This window comes from Balaenoptera borealis, assembly GCF_965194805.1.
Source record: "Balaenoptera borealis genome assembly, chromosome: 11".
NCBI classification, from domain to species: domain Eukaryota; kingdom Metazoa; phylum Chordata; class Mammalia; order Artiodactyla; family Balaenopteridae; genus Balaenoptera; species Balaenoptera borealis.
Window position 1 is genome coordinate 54,591,734 of NC_138868.1, and position 21,234 is coordinate 54,612,967.

Genomic DNA, 21,234 nt, shown 5'->3' on the forward strand with positions numbered 1-21,234 from the left:
TTCTCTTGTTGCGGAGCACGGGCTCTAGGTGCACGGGCTTCAGTAGTTGTGGCACGTGGGCTCAGTAGTTGTGGCTTGCGGGCTGTAGAGCACAGGCTCAGTAGTTGTGGCACAGGGGCTTAGTTACTCCTCGGCATGTGGGATCTTTCCGGACTAGGGCTCAAACCCGTGTTCCCTGCATTGGCAGGCGGGTTCTTAACCACTGCGCCACCAGGGAAGTCCTGTTAACTACCTTTAGATGTATTACCTAATGAAAGGCATTGTATGGGTAATCAAACACTAGCTATTAACACTAGCTATTATCTAGAGCCTAGAGTAAAACATTTCATGTCTATCAATCAGAGATGAAGAAAGGTAAAGTGGTTAGGCCTAGCTATATTATACAACACTAGTCTTTTAAATTATAAGTTTGTAGATTGTGATATTTCTATAGTTGTCTCTAAGGGAATTTAATCGCAGACATGTATTAGAGACTTTGTAATTGCAATGTAAAGAGAACTTGTTTACTATCTCTCTTAGCCTGTGAGAAGAGAAACCTGGAGTACTGGACTGTGTTGCTGGTAGGACAAAGTCTTTAGTTTTTATATTCTGTTTCCCAGTCTAGAAAGATTGTTGACTTGTTGCAACAGGCATAGTGATGTAGGTGAGATCAGACTATGGACACAGCTCTATAAGGCAGGCATTCTGGAGACCGGGCAGATAAGCTACAATTAGTACTGACCAAATGATGAACAGGGTTACCTGTGGTACTGAGTAGAGATTGGAATTGAGAAGAGCAAGAGTTGAAGCTTAGAAATCAGTTAGGAGGCTACTGGTTAGATAGAAGATGATGGTGGCAGTAGTTATAGAGAGAGGTGAAAAGATTTGAAACAGTTTTAATCAAGTCCTTGTTGCTAAATCTGTAGATACTGTCTAGGCCTCAGGTTACTTGATTTTATGACAGTGATTATTACTTCCTTGAGACATTCTGTTCCTTTGACTGCTGTAACACCAACTCTCCCAGCTGTCCTTCTACTTCTCTGGAATTATGGGTCAGAATTTTTTGCAGCTTTTATTTCTTTATTTCTAATCCGTTAAAAATTGATTTTCCTCAGAATTCTGTTCTAGGCTCTGTTCTCTCTCATTCTCACAGTCTTCCAGAATGATGTCATTACTTTCATAGCATTAATAACCATCTGTGTGCTAATGATTGCCATATTTTTATCTCCGGCCAAGATCTGTCTCCTAAGCTCCAGATCCTTGTATTCAACCCATACTCAACACCTCCTCTCGGATGTTGCACAGGCGCCTCAAACTGAAAGCAGAACTTTCTTCTCAAACTGCTCATCCCTGTTCACCCTTTCAATAAATGACATCACCATTTTCCTGGTTCCCCAAGCCATACATCAGTGATCATTTTTTTCTTTTTCTTTTGCAGTACAATTTATACAACATAAAATTAAGAGAATTTAAATGTATAGTCTGATGAGTTTTGACAGATCTACACACCCACATTGTCATCATTCCATGAAGATACAGAATATTTTTCTCTCTCCAGAAAGTTCCCTCATACCGCTTTGCCAGTCATTCTTACACCCTTGTCCCCACCCCTGGCTGAGTCAAACACTTTTCTTATTGCTTCCTCATTTATTAGCTTTTCCTGTTCTTGAACTTCTTATAAATGGAACCATACGGTATACTCTTTTGTTCAGCATACTTTTGAAATTTATCCATATTGTAGTATAGATCAGTAGTTTGTTCCTTTTTATTGCTGTGAGTGGTTTTTCTATGAATATACCACAATTTGCTTATGCATTGTCTTGTTGATGGACATTTGAGTTGTTTACCCTGTGCTATAGAGTAGGTCCTTGTTGTTGTTTTTGTATATAGAGTGTGCATCTGTTAATCCCAAATTCCAAATTTATCCCCTCCTCTTTAGTAACCATAAGTGTGTTTTCTATGTCTTCAAGTCTGTTTCTGTTTTTGTAAATAAGTTCATTTGTATCTTTTTTTTTTAGATTCCACATATAAGTGGTATCATATGCTATTTGTCTTTCTCTGTCTGATTTACTTCACTTAGTATGATAATCTCTAGGTCCATAGCATTATTCATTCTTTTTTATGTCTGAGAAATTTTCCATTGTATTTATTGTATTTATGTACCACATCTTCTTAATTAAATTAAATTAAATTAATTAATTAATTTATTTTGGCTTGCATTGGCTCTTCGTTGCTGCACACGGGCTTTCCCTAGTTGCGGCGAGCGGGGGCTACTCTTCGTTGCAGTGCGCTGGCTTCTCACTGCAGTGGTTTCTCTTGTCGCGGAGCCCAGGCTTTAGGCACATGGACTTCAGTAGTTGTGGCACGTGGGCTCAGTAGTTGTGGCTCACGGGCTCTAGAGCGCAGGCTCAGTAGTTGCTCCGTGGCATGTGGGATCTTCCCAGGCCAGGGATTGAATCTGTGTCCCCTGCATTGGCAGGCGGATTCTCAACCACTGTGCCACCAGGGAAGTCCCAAACACATCTTCTTAATCCATTCATCTGTCCTAGGTTGCTTCTATGTCTTGGCTATTGTAAGTAGTGCTTCTAAGAATACTGGGGTGCATGTATCTTTTCAAATTTGAATTTTCTCTGGGTATATGCCCAGGAGTGGGATTGGTGGAGCATATGGCAACTCTATTTTTAGTTTTTTAAGGAACCTCTGTACCATTCTCCATAGTGGCTGCACCAATTTACATTCCCACCAACAGTGTAGGAGGGTTCCCTCCACACCATCTCCAGGAGGTGTTTACACTTTTTGACTGTTATAAATAAAGTTGCTAAGAATATCTTTCCAAAAGACTTTTGTGAGGGGTTGGAGGAGGAGGATTTGGATGAAGGTGGTCAAAAGGTACAAACTTTCAGTTAGAAAGATAAATAAATACTAGGGATGTGATGTACAACATGATTAATATAATGAACACCACTGTATTATTATATATGGAAGTTGTTAAGAGAGTAAATCCTAAGAGTTCTCATCACAAGGAAAAAATTTTTTTTCTTATTCTTTTATTTTGTATCTGTATGAGATGATGGCTGTTCACCTAACAGTGCTGTATGCCAATTATATTTCAATAAAACTGGAAGAAAAAAAAGTCTCTTGTGGTCACATGCTTTCATTTCTCTTATACCTAAGAGTGGAGCTTCCTGCTCATATGATAGGTGTATATTTAATTTATTAGAAATTACCAGTTTCCAGAGTAGTTATACAATTTTAGAATCCCACCAACAGTGTTTGAAAGTTCCAGTTGCTCTACTCCTTGACATCACTTCGTATTGTTTTGTAAATTCTAGCCATTATAGTAGGTTTGTACTGGTATATCATTTTGATTTTAATTTTTAATTTTTTGATGACTAATGATATTGAGCAGCATTTTATGTGCTTATCATCCATTCTTGTATCTTCTTTTGTGAAGTGTTTGTTCAAATATTTTGCCCTTTTTTATTTATTGGGTTGTTTGGTTTTTATTGTTAAGTTGTAGGAATTCTTTATATACATTAGAAATACAAGTCCTTTGTCAGATATATATATATATATATATATATATATAAATATTTTGTCTCACTCTCTGACTTGATTTTTCATTTTCTCCATAATGTCTTTTGATGAGAGTTTTAAATTTTGATAAAGTATGCTATATCAGGTTTTTATTTTATGGATAGTACTTTTTGTGTCCTATTTAGGAAATCTTTGCCTAACCCAAGGTCATGAATATACTTTCCTACATGTTATTTTAGAGGCTTAATAGTTTTAGCTTTTACATTTAAGTCTTCGATCATTTCAAATTAATTTTTATGTATGATGTGAGGTAGAGTTTAAGGTTCATTTTTTTCCCATATTGATATCTAGTTTATTTTAGTGTCATTTGTTGACAAAGCTTTTCTTTCCCTAATCAAAATATAAATTGATTGAATAGGTCTATGTCTATATTCTGATTTCTGTTTCATCAATCTATTTGTTTAGCTTTATGCAACTACTACTGCTTTACAAACTAGCTTTATGATAAGTCATAAAATCTGGTAGTGTAAGCCTTCCAGCTTTGTTCTTTAACATTTTCTTGGCTATTCTAGGACTTTTATATTTCCATATCAATTTTCGAGTCAGCTTGTCAATTAAAAAAAAAAGACTGCTAGGCTTTTGATTGGGATTAATTGACTCTAGATAAACTTAGGGGGAGACTTGACTTCTTAACCTCCAATCCATGAAATAGTACATGACTCCATTTGTTCAGGTTGTTTTTAAATTTGTCTCAGCAGTGTTTTCTAGTTTTCAGTGCACAGGTCTTTCACCTCTTTCACATCTAGTTATTTAATGATACTATATAAAAATACCAATTGATTTTTGTGAATTAACCTGGAATCTTGCAATGTTGCTAAGTTTATTATTAGTTTGATTATAGATTAAAACATTTTTTTTCTATGTACACAATCATATAGCATCTGTGAGTAGACATTTTTGCTTCTTCCTTTCCTGTATTTATGACTTTTTAAAATTGCCTTATTACAATGGCTTGGATCTTGAGTACAGTGTTGAATAGAGTAGTGAAAGTAAACATCTTTTCTTATTCCTGATCTTAAGTATTACCTGCAGATTTTTAGTATAAACCCTTTATCAGATTGAGGAACCTCTCCTTTTTCCTTAGGTTGTTGAGAGATTTTTGTTTTAAATCATTAACAGGTATTGAATTTTATCAAATGCTTTTTTGGGGCATCTTTTGAGATAATGATATGTTTTTTCTCTTTCATTCTGTCACAACTGATTTTCAAATGTTAAATCAACCTTGTACTCCTCAGATAAATCCACTTCATCAAGATGTGTTATCTTTTTCATATATTGCTAGATTTGATTTGCTAATTTTATTAATGATTTTTGTATTGTCTGTAATTTGCTTTTCTTGTGATGTTTTGGTATCAAGGTTATTCTGGCCTCTTAAAACAAATTGAAAAGTGTTCCTTCTTCTTTGAAAGGTTTTTGTTAAGACTAGTATTTCACCAGTGAAGCAATCTGAATGTAGTTTTCTATGTGAGAAGGTTTTTAATTATAAATTTAGCTTCTCTAACTGATAACAACTATTCAGATTTTCTATTTCATTTGTTTGGTTTGGAAACTTGTGGTTTTTAAGCAACTTAACTATTTCATCTAAGTTGTTAAATTTATTGGCATATTGTTCATAATTTCCCTTAATTCCCTTTAAATGTCCATAGGATCTGTGGTGATGTCTTCTCTTGCGTTCTTGATGTTGGTAATTTTCAGGCATCATTTTTTATATCTCCTCTCTAACTTTTCACATCTACATCATCCTTTCTGTTCCTATTTTAATTTAAAACAATGCCTACACTTTTGCTAGGACTGTTAAATTAACCTCATACTAGCCTTCCTGTTTACAGTCTTGTTTCTCTGTATCCCAGTCACCTAATTACAGGAAGAAAGTGCAAATGTCATTAAATCTTTCTTGGCTTAAAACTTTTTAATGGTTTCCTAATACCTTCAGAATAAAAATCTAAGCTCCTTCATATGGAATACAAAATCATTAATGATAAGGTATCTATTTCTCTCAATAGAATCCTATATATTCTTTTCCCTTTTAATCTCTCCCTGCAAGCCATAGGGAGCTATACTTCACTGACTTTCTAGGTGCTCTAATTTGTCATTCATCATCTTAAAATTGAATGCAACATTCAGATGTGATATGATCAATACTAAGTAGGCAAAAATTGTTTCCTAACTTCTCCTTTACTGAGATTATTGTTAATATCTGATAGGTATGGTCTCAATATTCATTTGACATAATACTTTTTGTTCAATGTATCTTTACATTCACAGCAATATCTAGCTGCAAAGCATTATTTTTAACCCACTTTCAATTTTACTGTTATCTCAAAACATATTGATATAATATGCATGTATTTGCTATAACCAGAATACCTATCAGATAGCTAGTTGATCCCTATCCTCCCCACACCAGTGATGATGAGTTTTATTTCAGCTTGAGGGTGTTAGTGTTGGTATTGACTAATCACCCAGATGACTGGATGATTTATATTTCTTTATAGTACCATTTCATAGTTTGCAAAATCAAGAAACATTCCTCTGCAACTGGCTAGCTGGTTTGGAGGTAAGGCAGTTGTTTCTTTTCTTGTCAGTCCTTCACCTCTTCACCCCCAGGGGAATTAGGATGTCCCATGTTATGTTTAAAAGCCTAAACACTTCAAACTTTTATTCTCCTGTTGAGCTTGAAAGGGGGACGTTATTAGCTCTGTCTTGATGTAGCAGGGGCTCTGAAAGTCTATTTGGATAACACTGAAGATTGGAGGAAATGTGACTCTGTCTGTGTGTTTTAAGCCCCTAAGGTAAGATCAGAAAGCGTCTGGGGCAGTGAGAGCCAAATGGTTGAAGTCATACATTAATTATGGTCATGAATCATTTTTATTTTTAAAGTCTTTACCATTTGACAAGGTTGTTTGCATAGTACTCTAGTGAGTTTTAGGCAGCATTTTCCCTCCTTTTAAAGTAACAGGCTTATTTTGTTGATTTCTACTTTGGGTTGATAATGCCTATCAAATTAGAATTCTGATAACATTTTTAGTAGAAATTGCTTGTTTCTTGCCAGAGTGAACGGTCTTTAATTTATGTGATTTTTGTTTGGAATATATTTTGAAGTTATAGATATAGAAAACTAGTACGTTAGTCTTTTAGTCTTTCACTGATATCAGTAAAAATAATCAAAATCTTGGCACTGACTTTTATATGCAGGCATTAGTCGACCTTCAGTCAGCAATATATTTTGAGTGCCTTTGTGCCACATTCTCTGCTAAGTACTGGGAATGTAAATGAAAAAAATGAGTGTTTTTTTTTCTTTTTTTCCCAGAAACCTAGTAAAGAAATAGGTAAGGAAATAGGCAGTTGCTGTAAAATGTGGTTCTATAATCTTTGCTAGTGTTGTTGTATACATGATGCTGTGGATCTCCATAGGAAGAAGTGCCTCTACCTGTCTGGAACAGTCGGGAAGGCCTTTGAAGAAGAAGGTATGCTTGAGCTGCCTGTTAGTGGGTTTGGGAGTATACTTATCTGTTAAGAGAGAGTGAAGCTTGTAGGCAGATAGAACAGCTCACTCAAAGGTACAGAAGGAAGAAATGGCATGATGTGTTTGGGGAGAGTTGTTAGTAGTTCAGCACTGCTGGAGTTGCGCGTGCAAGGTAAGAATATCAGAAACGAGGTGGGGACCACATCACAAAGGGCCTCTCCTTGCTTTTAAATTTCTTTAGCGTCACCTTTGTAGGCGAGTATTGCCGTCAAGAGAGTGTGTACGCATTCACACCCAGAGCAAGAGGCAATAGGATGGAGGATAATCTCCTCTATTGGATTCCTTTGGAGTCCTGAGGAAGTTGCAGAAGAACTGATCTCATAAGTAATCTCATAAGATTTGCTCCTTTTTAGATGACCTAAGAAATCCTCAGTAACTATCAGGCAACTTCTGAAAGTGCAGAATATGTCATGAATATTTTTAGCGCAAGGTGTCGTAATAATAATGTTGGCAGAGGTGTTGATGCCATCAACTCCCTGATAAAATTAACCTTCTCCTATGTAGGATAACTTTCAGTTTAGGACAGTTGACCAGTTTTAAAAATCGGAAGTAAAATTTACAAACCGTGAAATACTTAGATTTCAAGTTTAAATTCTGTGTATCCTCCTGTGCGCCTCACCCCAATCAAGACATGGAACATTTCCATCACCTCAGGTAGTTCCTTAGTTCGCCTTGCTCTCTACCCGTCAGTCCTGCCTCACCCAGGCAGCTAGCGACTCTTGATTTCTGTCACCATAGATTGCTTTTACCTGTTCTTGAACTTTGTTTAAATGGAATCATATAGTATGTACTTTTTCGTTCCTGGCTTTTTTCACTCAGCATAATGTTTTTTTGAGATTCATTCATATTGTTGTGTATTTCAGTGTTGTTTTCCTTTTTATTGCTGAGTAGAATTTCACTGTATGAGTATACCACAATTTGCTTATTAATTCTCCTGTTTGATGGACGTTTGGATTGTTTTCTTTGAACGTTCTTATACATATCTTCTTGTGGACGTGTTTTTGTATTTCTTGAGTAAATGGTAAGGAGTAGAAATACTGGGTCATAGGTTAGATGTATGTATAACTTTACAAGAAACAGTTTTCCAAAGTGACGATACTATTTTATACTTCTGTCACCGATGCATGCAAGTTTCAGTTGCTGCACATCCTTGCTAGCATCAGGTGTTGTCATTTTAATTTTAGTTATTTTGACAAGTGTGAAATGCTATCTCATACGATTTTAATTTTCATTACCATGATGACTAAGATTTTGAGCACCTTTTCCTATGCTTATTGACCTTTCTTATATCTTCTTTTGTGAAGTGTTTCACTCTTTTGCCCATTTTTAATTGGGTTGTCTCTTTGTTACTGGTTTGTAAGAGTTCTTTATATACTCCAGGCACAGTACTTTGTCGAATTAATGTTTTACAAATATTTTCTCCCAGTCCATGGACTGCTTTTATATTTTCTTAACAACATCTTTAGATGAAAAGACATTTTTTATTTCGGCAGTGCCTTATTTATCCATTTTTAATTTTAAGGTTAGTGCTTTCTGTGTCTTCTCTAAGAAATCTTTGCCTACCCCAAGGTTGCAAGAGATTCTGTGTTTTCCTCTACAGATTTTATGACTCTAGCTTTTATGTTTACTATGATCTCCTTGAATTAGTTTTTTTTGTGCTGTGAGGTAGGGAATGAGATTCATTCCCTACCTCACAGCAACTGTGTTTATCCACTGTTCCAGCACCATTTGTTTAAAAAACTTTCCTTTTTCCATTAATTTGCCTAGGTTCCTTTGTCCAAAATAAGTTGGCCATATATGTGTAGGTCTGTTTCTATACTCTTTATTCTGTTCCATTGATCTGTTGTTTGATCCTTATGCCAGTACCAGATTGTTTTGATTACGTAGCTTTATAAAAAAGGAAGTCTTGAAATCTGGCAGATTTAAAGATTGGTTTATCTCTTCTAGATTCTTTGTTTTTCTATATAATTTATAGTATCAGCTTCTTAATTTCTACAAAAAGAAGCACACATACACACAAAAACAAAGCCTGTTGGAATTGGGATTGTGACTGTGAAATTATTGACCCATATATAGAAATATAACTGAGTGTTTGTTGATCTTGTATCCTGTGACATTATTAGTTCTAGTAGTTGTTTTGTGGATTCCTAATGATTTTCTACATGAAAATCATGTTACCTGTGAATAAAGACAATTTGACCATTTTTAATATGTACATGTATACAAAATATATAAGCTATACTTGAAGACAAAGAGACAAAGAAAAACACAAACCCATAATTAAAGCAAAAAAGAAAAATAGTTAATTTTTTCAATGCTCCTTGTTTCAAAGGGGCTGTTGCTTTAATTCAGTCTTCTTAACTTGGGATTATTGTTAATTTTTTTTCTTTATGGATACCCAACAAGTAATAGCCTTCATAGCAGTGGGTTTTTTGGGTGACTTTAGTAATGTAGTTAATTTCTCTGGGCCTCAGTTTCCCATCTGTAAAATGATATAGTTCAATCAGATTATTTTCTAAGGTCTCTTTCAGATTCCTGTGAGTTCTTCATTTTAGCTCTCAATATATCACAGACAGTCAGATGGGTACAGAAAGGGTGTTTTTAGAACATATCGTGACTCTTGTTATTTCCCTGTTGTAAATATGCTAGAGAATTGTGAAATCATCAGTTGAGTTCATTATTAATTCTCTTTATCCTGGAAACTTTGTCCTCATTTTGTTCCATTTATGCCTGTGGCTCTGTGTTGAGTTTATAGTTAACTCACTTAAATTTTTCTACAACTTTTATTTCTAGGCTTCATAGAGCCCAGTGTGCAATTAAACAGACTCAGGTAACTGTTCAGAAAATTGGAAAGGAAATTGAAGAAAAACTAAGACTCACATCTACAAGCAATGAGCTGGTAGGTTTTTATATATTAACCTATCTAAATTCCTTGACTTTAAATATTGTGATCACCGTATTCTTCTTGTATTTATTTCCCTCTTTTTTCCCCCAAAAAACTTCAGGTAGTTTTTTCTTTCTTTTTATTTTTTCCTCTTAATGTTTCACTGAGACTTCTGTTGGCATTTAAATGTTATAAACAAACTTTCCCATCTGCTAATAGTGTAACATACAAAGTGCCTGCCTTTTTATGCTGGTTGAAACTTTAGATTACATACAATTACTTAGAAGATAATCAAAAGATATTTTGTTAATATCTTATAAATGTGAACTCTAGACATGAACTGTATAGTGAATGAAAAATAGCTGCCAGAAGAAAAAAAATAATAAACTGTAGATACTAATCTGCTTTTAAAAGATGAATATAAAATTATTTGGATTGAATTTAATAGGTTAGTTTATGGACAGTATTCTGTTTTGGGAAAGATTCTTTTAATGAGGTATTTCCAAAGAAATAGAAATTCCAATCCAAATGGACAGATTTAAGATTTTAGTATAATTTTGGGGTTGCTTTATACTCTTCCTAGTGGGGAAAAAAATATTAATCTTGGAATGAAGATTCTATCTTTTTAAGCAGAATAGTGGGTATAACCAATAAATGGAAGTTTTCTCAAAATGAAGTCACAGTGCTAATGATAGCTTTTGATGAAATTTGTGCTATAGATAATGATACTTAAAACTCAAATCCTCAAATTAAGTCCGAAGTGAAAAATTTTAAGTATTTGTTTGCACAAACTCGATACCATAGATAGGCAGTATCTTCCAGCTGTCATTCACAACACTATCAACTTGGCAAAAGGTCTTTATGTCCCCAAACAAAAGTTCCATTATCTATAAGATTTGTCTGAGATAATAATTCAATGGATGAACTATAGAAAGCAACATTGCAATTAACCTATACAGACTTCTCTCTCGTGGAATTTGAAATTAACGGATGATAAAGTATTTAATCTATATAAAACTGCTGACTTTGACCTATAAATGGCAGTGTCATATAGTTCAGTCTAATATGTAAAATGGCTAGTGCTGTACCTGGCACATAGCAGGCATACAAAATACGGTAGCTGCAATAACTATGGTAGTGACACTTTTTATTCATACGACTTTTCACACCTATGGAAAATCTTCCACTTTGGAGAAGCTATTAAACCACCTCCTTTTGTAACTTAGGTCCAATAAAGGACCAAACTCCAGGCCACAGATACATTGGAAGAGGAGAAAAAATAGCTAATTTTAATCCTTTCTGTAGTGTACAAAAATACCACATTTTTAGAGCCTTTGGGGAGAAACTGCTAGGTTTTTTCTTATTTTCCTCTCTCAAGGCTGGGAAATTACTTATTTCATTAAGTGACAGCATATGCTTTGTCTCAGTATGGAAAAATGTATGTTTAATCCTATTTTTCTAAAATATAAGTGGTGACACGCAGAGCAAGGTGATAGAATGTATGAGTTTAAAGAGGTCAGGTTCAGAGGTTCACTGTGTGTTTTTATGTGGCCTAGTCAACATATAAGAAAATCACTGGATTTTTGAACTGAAAGTGAACCTAGAAATCTAGTTTCCTTATAACCTCACTTAAAACCACACTCCCCTCAGTACCTTCTGTCCCCTTCCCTGTTTTGTTTTTCTCCATAGTATTTATTACCCTTTAACATGCTATATACTTCATATATGTTTTTATTTTTTTTTTTTACTACCAGTTAATTTTTCTAAAACATAGTTTCATCAGATCCTCCCTTTCCTAAAGAGCACATACTGCCTTCCTGCTGTCATTTTTATTCCCTTCACTCACTCTTTTTTTTTTTTTTTAATTTTTATTTATTTATGGCTGTGTTGGGTCTTCGTTTCTGTGCGAGGGCTTTCTCTAGTTGCGGCAAGCAGGGGCCACTCTTCATCGCGGTGCACGGGCCTCTCACTGTCGCGGCCTCTCCTGTTGCGGAGCACAGGCTCCAGACGCGCAGGCTCAGTAATTATGGCTCACGGGCCCAGTTGCTCCGTGGCATGTGGGATCTTCCCAGACCAGGGCTCGAACCCGTGTCCCCTGCACTCGCAGGCAGACTCTCAACCACTGCACCACCAGGGAAGCCCCCATATATGTATTTTATTTGTCTGTCTCTCTAAACTCTGTGAGGAGAGGGATTTTTGTCTATTTTTTTTTTTTTTTCCTCACGGCTGTATTTCCCAGTGTCTAGAAAGTGTTTGACACACAGTAGGAGCTCAATAAATATTTGATGAATTTAAGGATGAATCTAGTGTAATCTCTTTTTAAAAGATCAGGAAAATGAGTCCTAAAGAAAGTAAGCAACTTTCCCATGATCATTCAAATAGAGACAGAAATTTTGGTTTCCTTGTCTCCTTTCAGAGAGTAATACCAGGTACTTGTTTGTTATCTACTGTAAGGTTTACCTGTAGGAAATTAGAAGCCCTTAACGATTATATTTTTGTCTTCATTCCCTTTCCAAATTGGCCCAAGGTCATTATACTTCAACCCAAGCATTTTCAATATATAAGAATTAATTTTAGTCTAAGTGTAAATACAGTCAGAAGGCATATTTGATGTGTAAAGAAATCAGATTACCTTCTAAGATCAAATGTAATTAACTGTATAGAAGAAATTGGGTTCATACTTGATGACTTTTGAAACTTTGACATCTTCTCGTCAATGTCCAACATAATTTTTTGGCATTTAATTATGTTTTTTAGGAAATTTCTGCTGTTGTCATTTTGAGTTTTTGCTTAAATGTTTTGGATTTTGTCAAATTGCCTTTCCTTGTATCTGTTGAGATAATTTTATGGTTTTTTCTTGTATTATGATAGTGAAGTACATTGATTGATTTTTGAATGTTCATCCAACTTAGGATTTCTAGGGAAAGCCCCTCTTGTTCATGATGAATTATTCTTTTTATGTATGTTTCTAGATTCAATGTGCTAAAATTTTGTAAAGGATTTTTGCATCTATATTAAGGTGGAATATTGATCTGAAGTTTTGTTTTCTTGTCATCTTGTTGTTTGGTTTTGTTGGTGTAATGTTGGTCACAACTAGTGAATTGGGAAGTGTTTCCTCTGTTTTCTGGAAGAGTAAGTGTAGAATTGGAATTATTTCTTAAAGGTTGGTAGAATTTACCGGTGAAGCCATCTGGGCCTTTGTGGAGTCTTCTTTGTGGGCTTTGAGTTAGGAATTCAATTCTTTAATAGTTGAGGTGTTACTGAAGTTAGCTACTTCTTGAGTAGGCTTTGGTTGCTTGTGCCTTTCAGGGATTTGTGCATTTCATTTAAGAGGTGGTCTTTTTAATTTTAGCTATTGGGTATATAGTGCTTTCTTATTTTGGTTTATAATTGTATTTCTATAATGATAATTTTTCATATCTTTATTGGTTATCTTTTAGGAGGTGTAATTTTAAATATTTTTGCCCATTAGGAAAAGAAAAACTCTATTTAGATTTACAGAAAACTTGTAAAGATAGTTCAGAAAGGTTCCATACACCTTTCATCCAGTTTCCCTTAATGTTAACTTCTTGTATAGCCATGTTACATTTCACATGGTACATACAACTTGGTATATCATCAAACCAAGAAATTAACATTGATACATTACTATTAACTGTGGATTTTATTCAGGTTTCACCAGTGTTTCCACTATGTCATTTTTATTTTACTACTGTTTTAGATTTATAGAATTATTACAAAGATAGTACAGAGAGTTTACCCTGTAAACCCCACAACCCAGTTTCTCCCATTATTAACATCTTACCTTAGTATGGTACATTTGTCATAATTATTGAACCTGTATTGATAAGTCATCATTAACTAAAGTCCATGCTTTATTCAGATTTCCTTAATTTTTACCTAATGTCCCTTTTCTGTTCCAGGATCTCATCCAGGAAACCATACTGCTTTTAGTAGCTAAGCTTCCTTAGACTTTTCTTGGTTGTGAAAATTCCTCAGACTTTGATTTTTTTGATGACTTTGACAGTTTTAAGGATTACTAGGTCAGCTGTTTTATATAATATCCCTTGATTGGGGTTTGTCTGATGTTTTGTTGTGATTAGACTGGATTCTAATGTCTTTTTTTGTTCCAGTATCCAGTCTAGGACACCACACTGGTTTTAGTCATCATGACTTCCTAGGCTTCTCTGATCTTTGACAGTTTTTCATTCTTTCCTATTTTTAAATCACCATGACTAATCACTGTTGATAGTAACCTTGATCACTAGGTTAAGGTGATGTCTCCCAGGTTTATGCACTCTAGAGTTCCCTTTCCCTGCTCAATTTTTCGAAAGCCAGATTCTAAGCCCAGCCTCCACTCCAGAGGAGGGGACTGAAGCTCCACCTCCTGGAGGGGAGTCTGTCTACACACATTATTTGGGTACTTTGTGAGGAAGATTTGTCCCTTCTTCCACACATTTATTTATTCAGTTGTTTAATTATCAGTATGGATTTGTATCTATTTATTTTATACTTTAGGTTACAATCTGATACGATGTTCTTTATTTCCTTGCTTCAACTGTGGCATTGAGAGCTCTTTCAGGATGGATTCTGTGTCCTTTTGACATGCCCTCATCTCTTTTTTGTTCGTTTGTTTTTTAAAGCAAGTTCTTAATTTCTGGCACTATGTGATCTGGACTCATCAGGTATTTTCCCTGTCTCAGCCCTAGAATCAGCCATTTCTCCTAGGAATCCTGTTTCTTTCATTGAATAATGGAATTTAGAAACAAGATCTGGGCACTGGGTGTGCTTGTTGCTTCTGAGTTGTAAGTGCTTCTAAGCCCTCTCAGTGGACAGAGCTGGTATATACAGGTATCTGTCTTGCTATGTATTAAACTTAACATACATTTATTTATCTATTTTTTGCTGCATTGGCTCTTTGTTGCTGCGCGCGGGCTTGCTCTGGTTGCGGCGAGCGGGGGCTACTCTTCGTTGTGGTGTGTGGGCTTCTCATTGCGGTGGCTTCTCGTTTCGGAGCACAGACTCTAGGCATGCGGGCTCAGTAGTTGCAGCGTGTGGGCTCAGTAGTTGTGGCTCGCGGGCTCTAGAGTGCAGGCTCAGTAGTTGTGGCACACGGGCTTAGCTGCTCCACGGCATGTGGGATCTTCCTGGACCAGGACTCGAACCCGTGTCCCCTGCATTGACAGGCAGATTCTTAACCACTGCGCCACCAGGGAAGTCCCTTCCCTCATTTTTAAATGAGACTTTTGTCTTCTTATGCTGTGGCTAAAGACTGTGTGGGCATGCACGTGTGTGTGTGTGTGTGTGTGTGTGCGTGCACGTGCACGCTCACGCATTTCTGGATACAAGTCCTTTTTCTGATATGTGTGTTGGCAGTATTTTCTTCTAGTCTGTGTCTTGTCTTTTTGTGTTCTTAATGATGCTTTCTAAAGAGCAAAAGTTTCAAAGTTTGATGAAATCCAATGTATTTTTTAAATTTATTTTATGGTTAGGGCTTTTTGTGTTCTTTCTAAGAAATCTATGCCTAACCCAAAGTCACATAAATTTTCTTTTGTGTTTTGTTCTAGAAATTTTATAGTTTTGGACTTTACATTTAGACCTATGATCCATCTCCAGTTTTTTTATAAGTTAAGTGAGGTAACAGACTCCCTTATTATTATAGCTTTGTTGTCTTAAAACCAGATGGGGTAAGTTCTCCAGCTTTGTTCTTTTTAAAAATTCCTGTGGGTTTCTAGGTTCTTTGTATTTACAAGTGAATTTCAGAATAAATTTATCAGTTTCTACCAAAAAAAAAAAAAAACCCTGCTGGAATTTTGATTAGGATTTATAGATCAATTTGTGGAGAATTGCAATCTTAACCATATCGAGTTCTCCAATCCATGAACATGGCATATCTCTCTCTTTTTTTTTAATAAATTTATTTATTTTTATTTATTTATTTTTGGCTGCGTTAGGTCTTTGTTGCTGCACATGGGCTTTCTCTAGCTGCAGAGAGCCCACTCTTCATTGTGGTGCGTGGGCTTCTCATTGCGGTGGCTTCTCCCGTTGGGGAGCATGGACTCTAGGCACGCGGGCTCAGTAGTTGTGGCACGTGGGCTCAGTAGTTGTGGCTCATGGACTTAGCTGCTCCGCGACATGTGGGATCCTCCCGGATCAGGGCTCGCACCCGTGCCCCCTGCATTGGCAGGCAGATTCTTAACCACTGCACCACCACGGAAGTCCCGGCATATGTCTCTTTTATTTTGATTTTTTCTTTAATTCTCTCAATAATATCTCATAGCTTTCACTGTAGAGATTCTGGGCATCTTTTGTTAGTGTTATTCCTAAGTATTTTATGAGAGGTTTTTTTGTTTTGGGCATTATTGCAAATGGGATTGTTTTTGAAATTTTGTTTCTCATTTGTTTCCTGCAAGTATATAAGAATACAGTTCATTTTAATTTAGTAATCTTGCATCTTGCAATCTTGTTATATTAACTTTTAAATTCTAGTAGTTATTTTGTAGATTTCTTGGGATTTTCTATACAAACAATCGTACCTGCAAACTTGGACTGCTTTATGCGCTTTAATTTTTCTGCCTTATTTCAGTAGCTAGGGCATACAGTACAATGTTGAATGAAAGTGATAAACATGGAAATCCTTTACTTGTTCCTGATCATAAGGGGAAATCATTCATCCTTTCTCCATTAAATATAATGTTAGCAATGCCTTTTATTGGCTTTAGGAAGTTCCCTCTTATTCCCAGTTTCTGAATTTTTATCATGAATGGATGTTGAATTTTGTCAAATGCTTTTTCTGCATTTATTGAAATAAATGATCATGGCATTTTCTTCTTGATTCTGTTACTACGGTGAACTACATTGATTTAATTTCAAGTGTTTAATTAACATTGCATTTATGGAATAAACTAATGGCTACAATATAGAGTACAATCTTTTTTATACCTTGCTAGATATGATCTGGTAATAATTTAAGAGTTTTTGTGCCTATATTTATTAGGGATATTGGGAAGCTGTGTTTTAAATTACTTTGTTAGATTGGTATTAGGATTATGGTAGCCTGGTAAAATTAGTTGGGCAGTGTTCCTTTTGCCTACTCCACCTTGACTAGAAGCGGAAGCCTCCTGGATTTTTAACATTTTCAAATAGTCTGCCGAGATTTCATGTCTTTTTATTCATTATGAGAATATTTAACTTTTTTTCACTTAGCATATTTGTAATAGTGACTTTCTTTGATAATTTTAACATCTGGGTCATCTCAGGGTTGGCATATGCTGATTGTCTTTTCCCTAGAGAGTGAATCACATTTTCCTGGTTCTTCGTATATTGGGTAATATTGCATAGTACCCTGGACATTGTGAGTGTAATTTTGTGGAACCTCTGGATTTTGTTGCTTTGTTCCAAAGAATATTGATGTTTTAATTCTAGCAGGTAGTTAACTTGGTTAGGCTCAAACTGTCATGCCTGCCATGGACATTGCCTCAGATTTCAGGTTAGTACTCTCATCCTTAGGCACAGCTGCTCTCTGTTTGCCTCATGCAGGTATGATTTAGGATTCGGAAACTCAGATTGAATTTAAAAAGAATTTGGGGTGCCCCATTCTCTGGCTTCCTCCATTCTGGTGGCCTTGATTGCCTAATCTCTTTTCCCTGGTTCCTCCTGCCAGAAAGATAGTTGTCTTTGTGCTGGTGTTTAACCATAGACACCCTCTGGGCAAAGTCACAGAAAAGGGGAAGTTCACTCCTTGTGTTGGTTGTTTGCACCAGGTTCTGAGTTTACCCCAAAATCTGCCTGCCATTGATTAATTTTTAGAACCCTCATGTAGTAGCTTTTTGTATTTTATCTAGAGTCTATAGCTGTTATTTATGGAAGGACCAGTTTGATAGGTACTTATTCTCTTACATCAAATGCAGAACTCCTGTATGTTTTATTATTACATATATTTTTGCTTTATCTCTCTAGCTGGACCTGGGTTCTAGGCCTGATATTGCCACTGAGTCTGTGAAATTAATGGATTGGATTGAATATTTTCTAAGGAAAATTTTGCCCTTTCTTAGTGGCTGAGCAGGTATAGGTACAATAGAAACAATCTGTAAATGACGTTTTAAAGCAAATTTGTTAACTTACAGGACAACTGCCATAGTTCTAAAACTTTTTTTCAGATTGTTAATTATTTCCATTTTTTGATGGGAAAACTAGTATAGATGAATAATGCCCTAAACCACTCAAGACCCCTTTATACTCTAAATATTGTAAAGATCTCAAGGAATTTAGGGTATATCTATTGATAATGCCTAGGTTAATAAAAGACAGATGAATCCTCACATTTACTTCTGCAATCAATCTGTTGTGATATCACAGATCTTATAGACTGGAAAACTCCACTATACAGTTATGAGAAAATGAGAGTGAAAAAGGGAGATAGCAGCTTAGTATTATTATGAAAATATTTTTGATCTCACAGACTGAAATGGTGTTAGGAATCCTCATGGTTTCCTGAACCATGCTTTGATAGCTTTTGCCTAAAAAGCCTTTTTGGCTCCAGCGTAATCTACAAGAAGAAAATTGTTTAATATGTCATTTACAGATTGGTGTGTCATACTGAAAAGAATCTTTAACATTGTCCATCACTGTCTTTGTAAAGATGCATAAAAAGGAGTATGCTTGCAAAGAGATGAATGTATCTGTGATTTTCAGATCACAGACAGTGTTGTATAAAAACACTAAAATCCAATCAAAAGTGATCCTTTGGAGATGTACATATGACATTAACTATACTTGGAGTAAACAGGTAAGTAGAATGCAGAAACCATTAGAAGATATTATACTTATGGAACATTAAGATCTTTGAGTACTTAGATTCATTTGAAAGGAAGCAGAACCAGATTCCACTTGGTCAGGGTTTGTTTACTCATCAGAAATTAGAGCCAACAATCCTGGTTTTGAATGACTTGATTTATTTCTGCAAATGGGCCAGTTTTTGCACATGGACCATAACACAAACACACTATACACACACCTTCCTGTATTAGTTTAGTATTTAGACTAACTTGTACCCTTAGTTCTTTGATTCTAGTAAACATAACCCAATTTGAGCATGTACCCTGGAATAGAGCAGATTAACCCCCCTACCTATGCATATCCCTGTGTTCTTTGAAGAGTTGTTTTTCTTTTCTGTTTTTTTTCTCTACATAGGTAGAATCTAGTTTACATATTTTGTGGAGAAATTCAAGTTAAGGAAATTGAACACATCTCTTTGTGGAAAAAGATTACTTCCTAAGAATTTGTATATTTTTTCCCTCAGTGATGTAAAAACACTGATCACACTACTGGATTACCAAAGAAACCCAGATTGTTTCCTGATTCCTCTCTCTTTCATGATAAGCAACCTCACTGACTTTTGGTCTTTGTTTTTACAGGGAGTTGGCAGGGCAAAATGGCTTTTGTCTCCACTAGACCCAAGCCCTTAGAAAACAGAAACTGTTTCTCATTTATCTAGAAGCACATAGTAGGCCCTTCATAAATATTTGATTCATTCAGAAAAAAATTGCTTAGGAATGTTTTATATTTCATAGAGTTTTCCAGTAAAATATAAAAATGATGATTGGAAATAAGCTTTACTGCTGGAATGTCTTTAACAGACGATCATACCACTGTTCAGAATCAGTATTTCAGAGATGAGGAAGAAAGCATTTTGGGTGAGAAACGATAGCTGTAAAGCACTTTCCACACAACTGCCCAAAGTCATTTTCCATGCCCATTGCCTCAACAAGACCATACCATTACTCATCTCACTGAGTACCCATGCTTCCTCATTGTCTGTGAATCAAATAGAGGTGCTGAGTTTTTTCTTTTAAAGTTTTCCACCAGCTCATCCCAGGGCTTAGTAACCTATTCAGTTTACTTAATGAATGGTTTTTTCTCCCCATTAAAATTTTACTTAGTATATGTCTTAGGCAGGAGACTGTTTGGTTAAGATTTTTCTCATGGAAAATGATGGAAAGCATATTATTGACACTATTGGTAAAGACTAGGAGAGAAGGGTACATACCTTCATAGTGCAGTAATTGTGTGTGAATGCAAACATGTGCAGGCACATATATGTTCATTGTGGGGGTAGGATTTCAGATTTTATCTGGAGGCAAATTGTGGCAAGGTATTTGGATTAAAAGGGAGTCAGAGTAAAGTTTAAACCATGGCTTTATAGGTTGAAGTAGGAAATATTTTTATGGAAAGATAAGTTAACAAACTTATTTGGTAAACTTAATTGTATCTTTGGTAGAATGTGTCTTGGATTTGTTTTATTAAATGAACATTCAGTAAAATTGACTTTTTTGAGGTACGGTTCTATCACTTTTTAAAAAATGAACTTTGTGTTTTAGAGTAGTTTTAGGTTTACAGAAAAATTGTGCAGAAAGTACAGAAAGTTCCCCCCCCATTTCTTTTGTTATTAACATCTTAGAGTGACACATTTGTTACTATTGTTGAATAAATATTAATACAATATTATTAACTAAAGTCCGTAGTTTACCTTCAGGTTCACTCTTAGTGTTGTATAGTTCTATGAGTTTTGACAAAGGCACAGTGTCATGTATCCACCATTACAGCGTCATACAGAATAGTTTCACTGGCCTAAAAATCCTCCATGCTTCACCTATTTATACTTTTTTCCCTCCCTCAGAACACCTGGCAACCACTGATCTTTTTATTGTCTCCACAGTTTTGCCTTTTTCAGAATGTAACATAGTTGGAGTCATACAACATGTAGCTTTTTCAGATTGGCTTCTTTTACTTAGCTATATGCATTTAAGGTTCCCTCATGTCTTTTTAATAGCTTTTCATAGCTCATTTCTTTTTATTGCTGAATAATGCTCCATTGTTATTGGATATGCCACAGTTTATCTTTTGACCTATTGAGGCACATTTTGGTTGCTTCCACGTTTTGGCAATTATGAATACAGCTGCTATAGGCATTTATGTGTAGGTTTTTATGTGAACACAAGTTTTCAGCTCATCTGGGTAAATATCTAGGAGCACAATTGCTGGATCATATAGTAAACCTATGTTTAGTTTTGTGAGAAACTGCCAGACCATCCTCTAAAATGGCTATACCATTTTGCATTGCCATCAACAATGAATGAAAGTTCCTGTTGCTCCACATCCTTGCCAACATTTAGTATTGCCATTGTTTTGGATTTAAACTATTCTGATAGGAGTGTAGTGGTATCTAATTGTTTTTCATTTTTTTAAT

General features: G+C 35.5%; 1 protein-coding gene across 6 annotated transcripts in view; it reads left to right on the forward strand.

Moving 5' to 3' along the window:
* The window catches only part of UVRAG (UV radiation resistance associated), a 316,243-nt gene that overhangs the window by 128,952 nt on the left and 166,057 nt on the right, over positions 1 to 21,234 (forward strand). For all 6 annotated transcript variants that reach the window (XM_082342238.1, XM_082342240.1, XM_082342239.1 and 3 more), the window contains one exon: positions 9,896 to 10,001. In XM_082342238.1, coding sequence (XP_082198364.1) covers positions 9,896 to 10,001 — 106 coding nt within the window. The remainder of the gene's footprint in view (positions 1 to 9,895; positions 10,002 to 21,234) is intronic.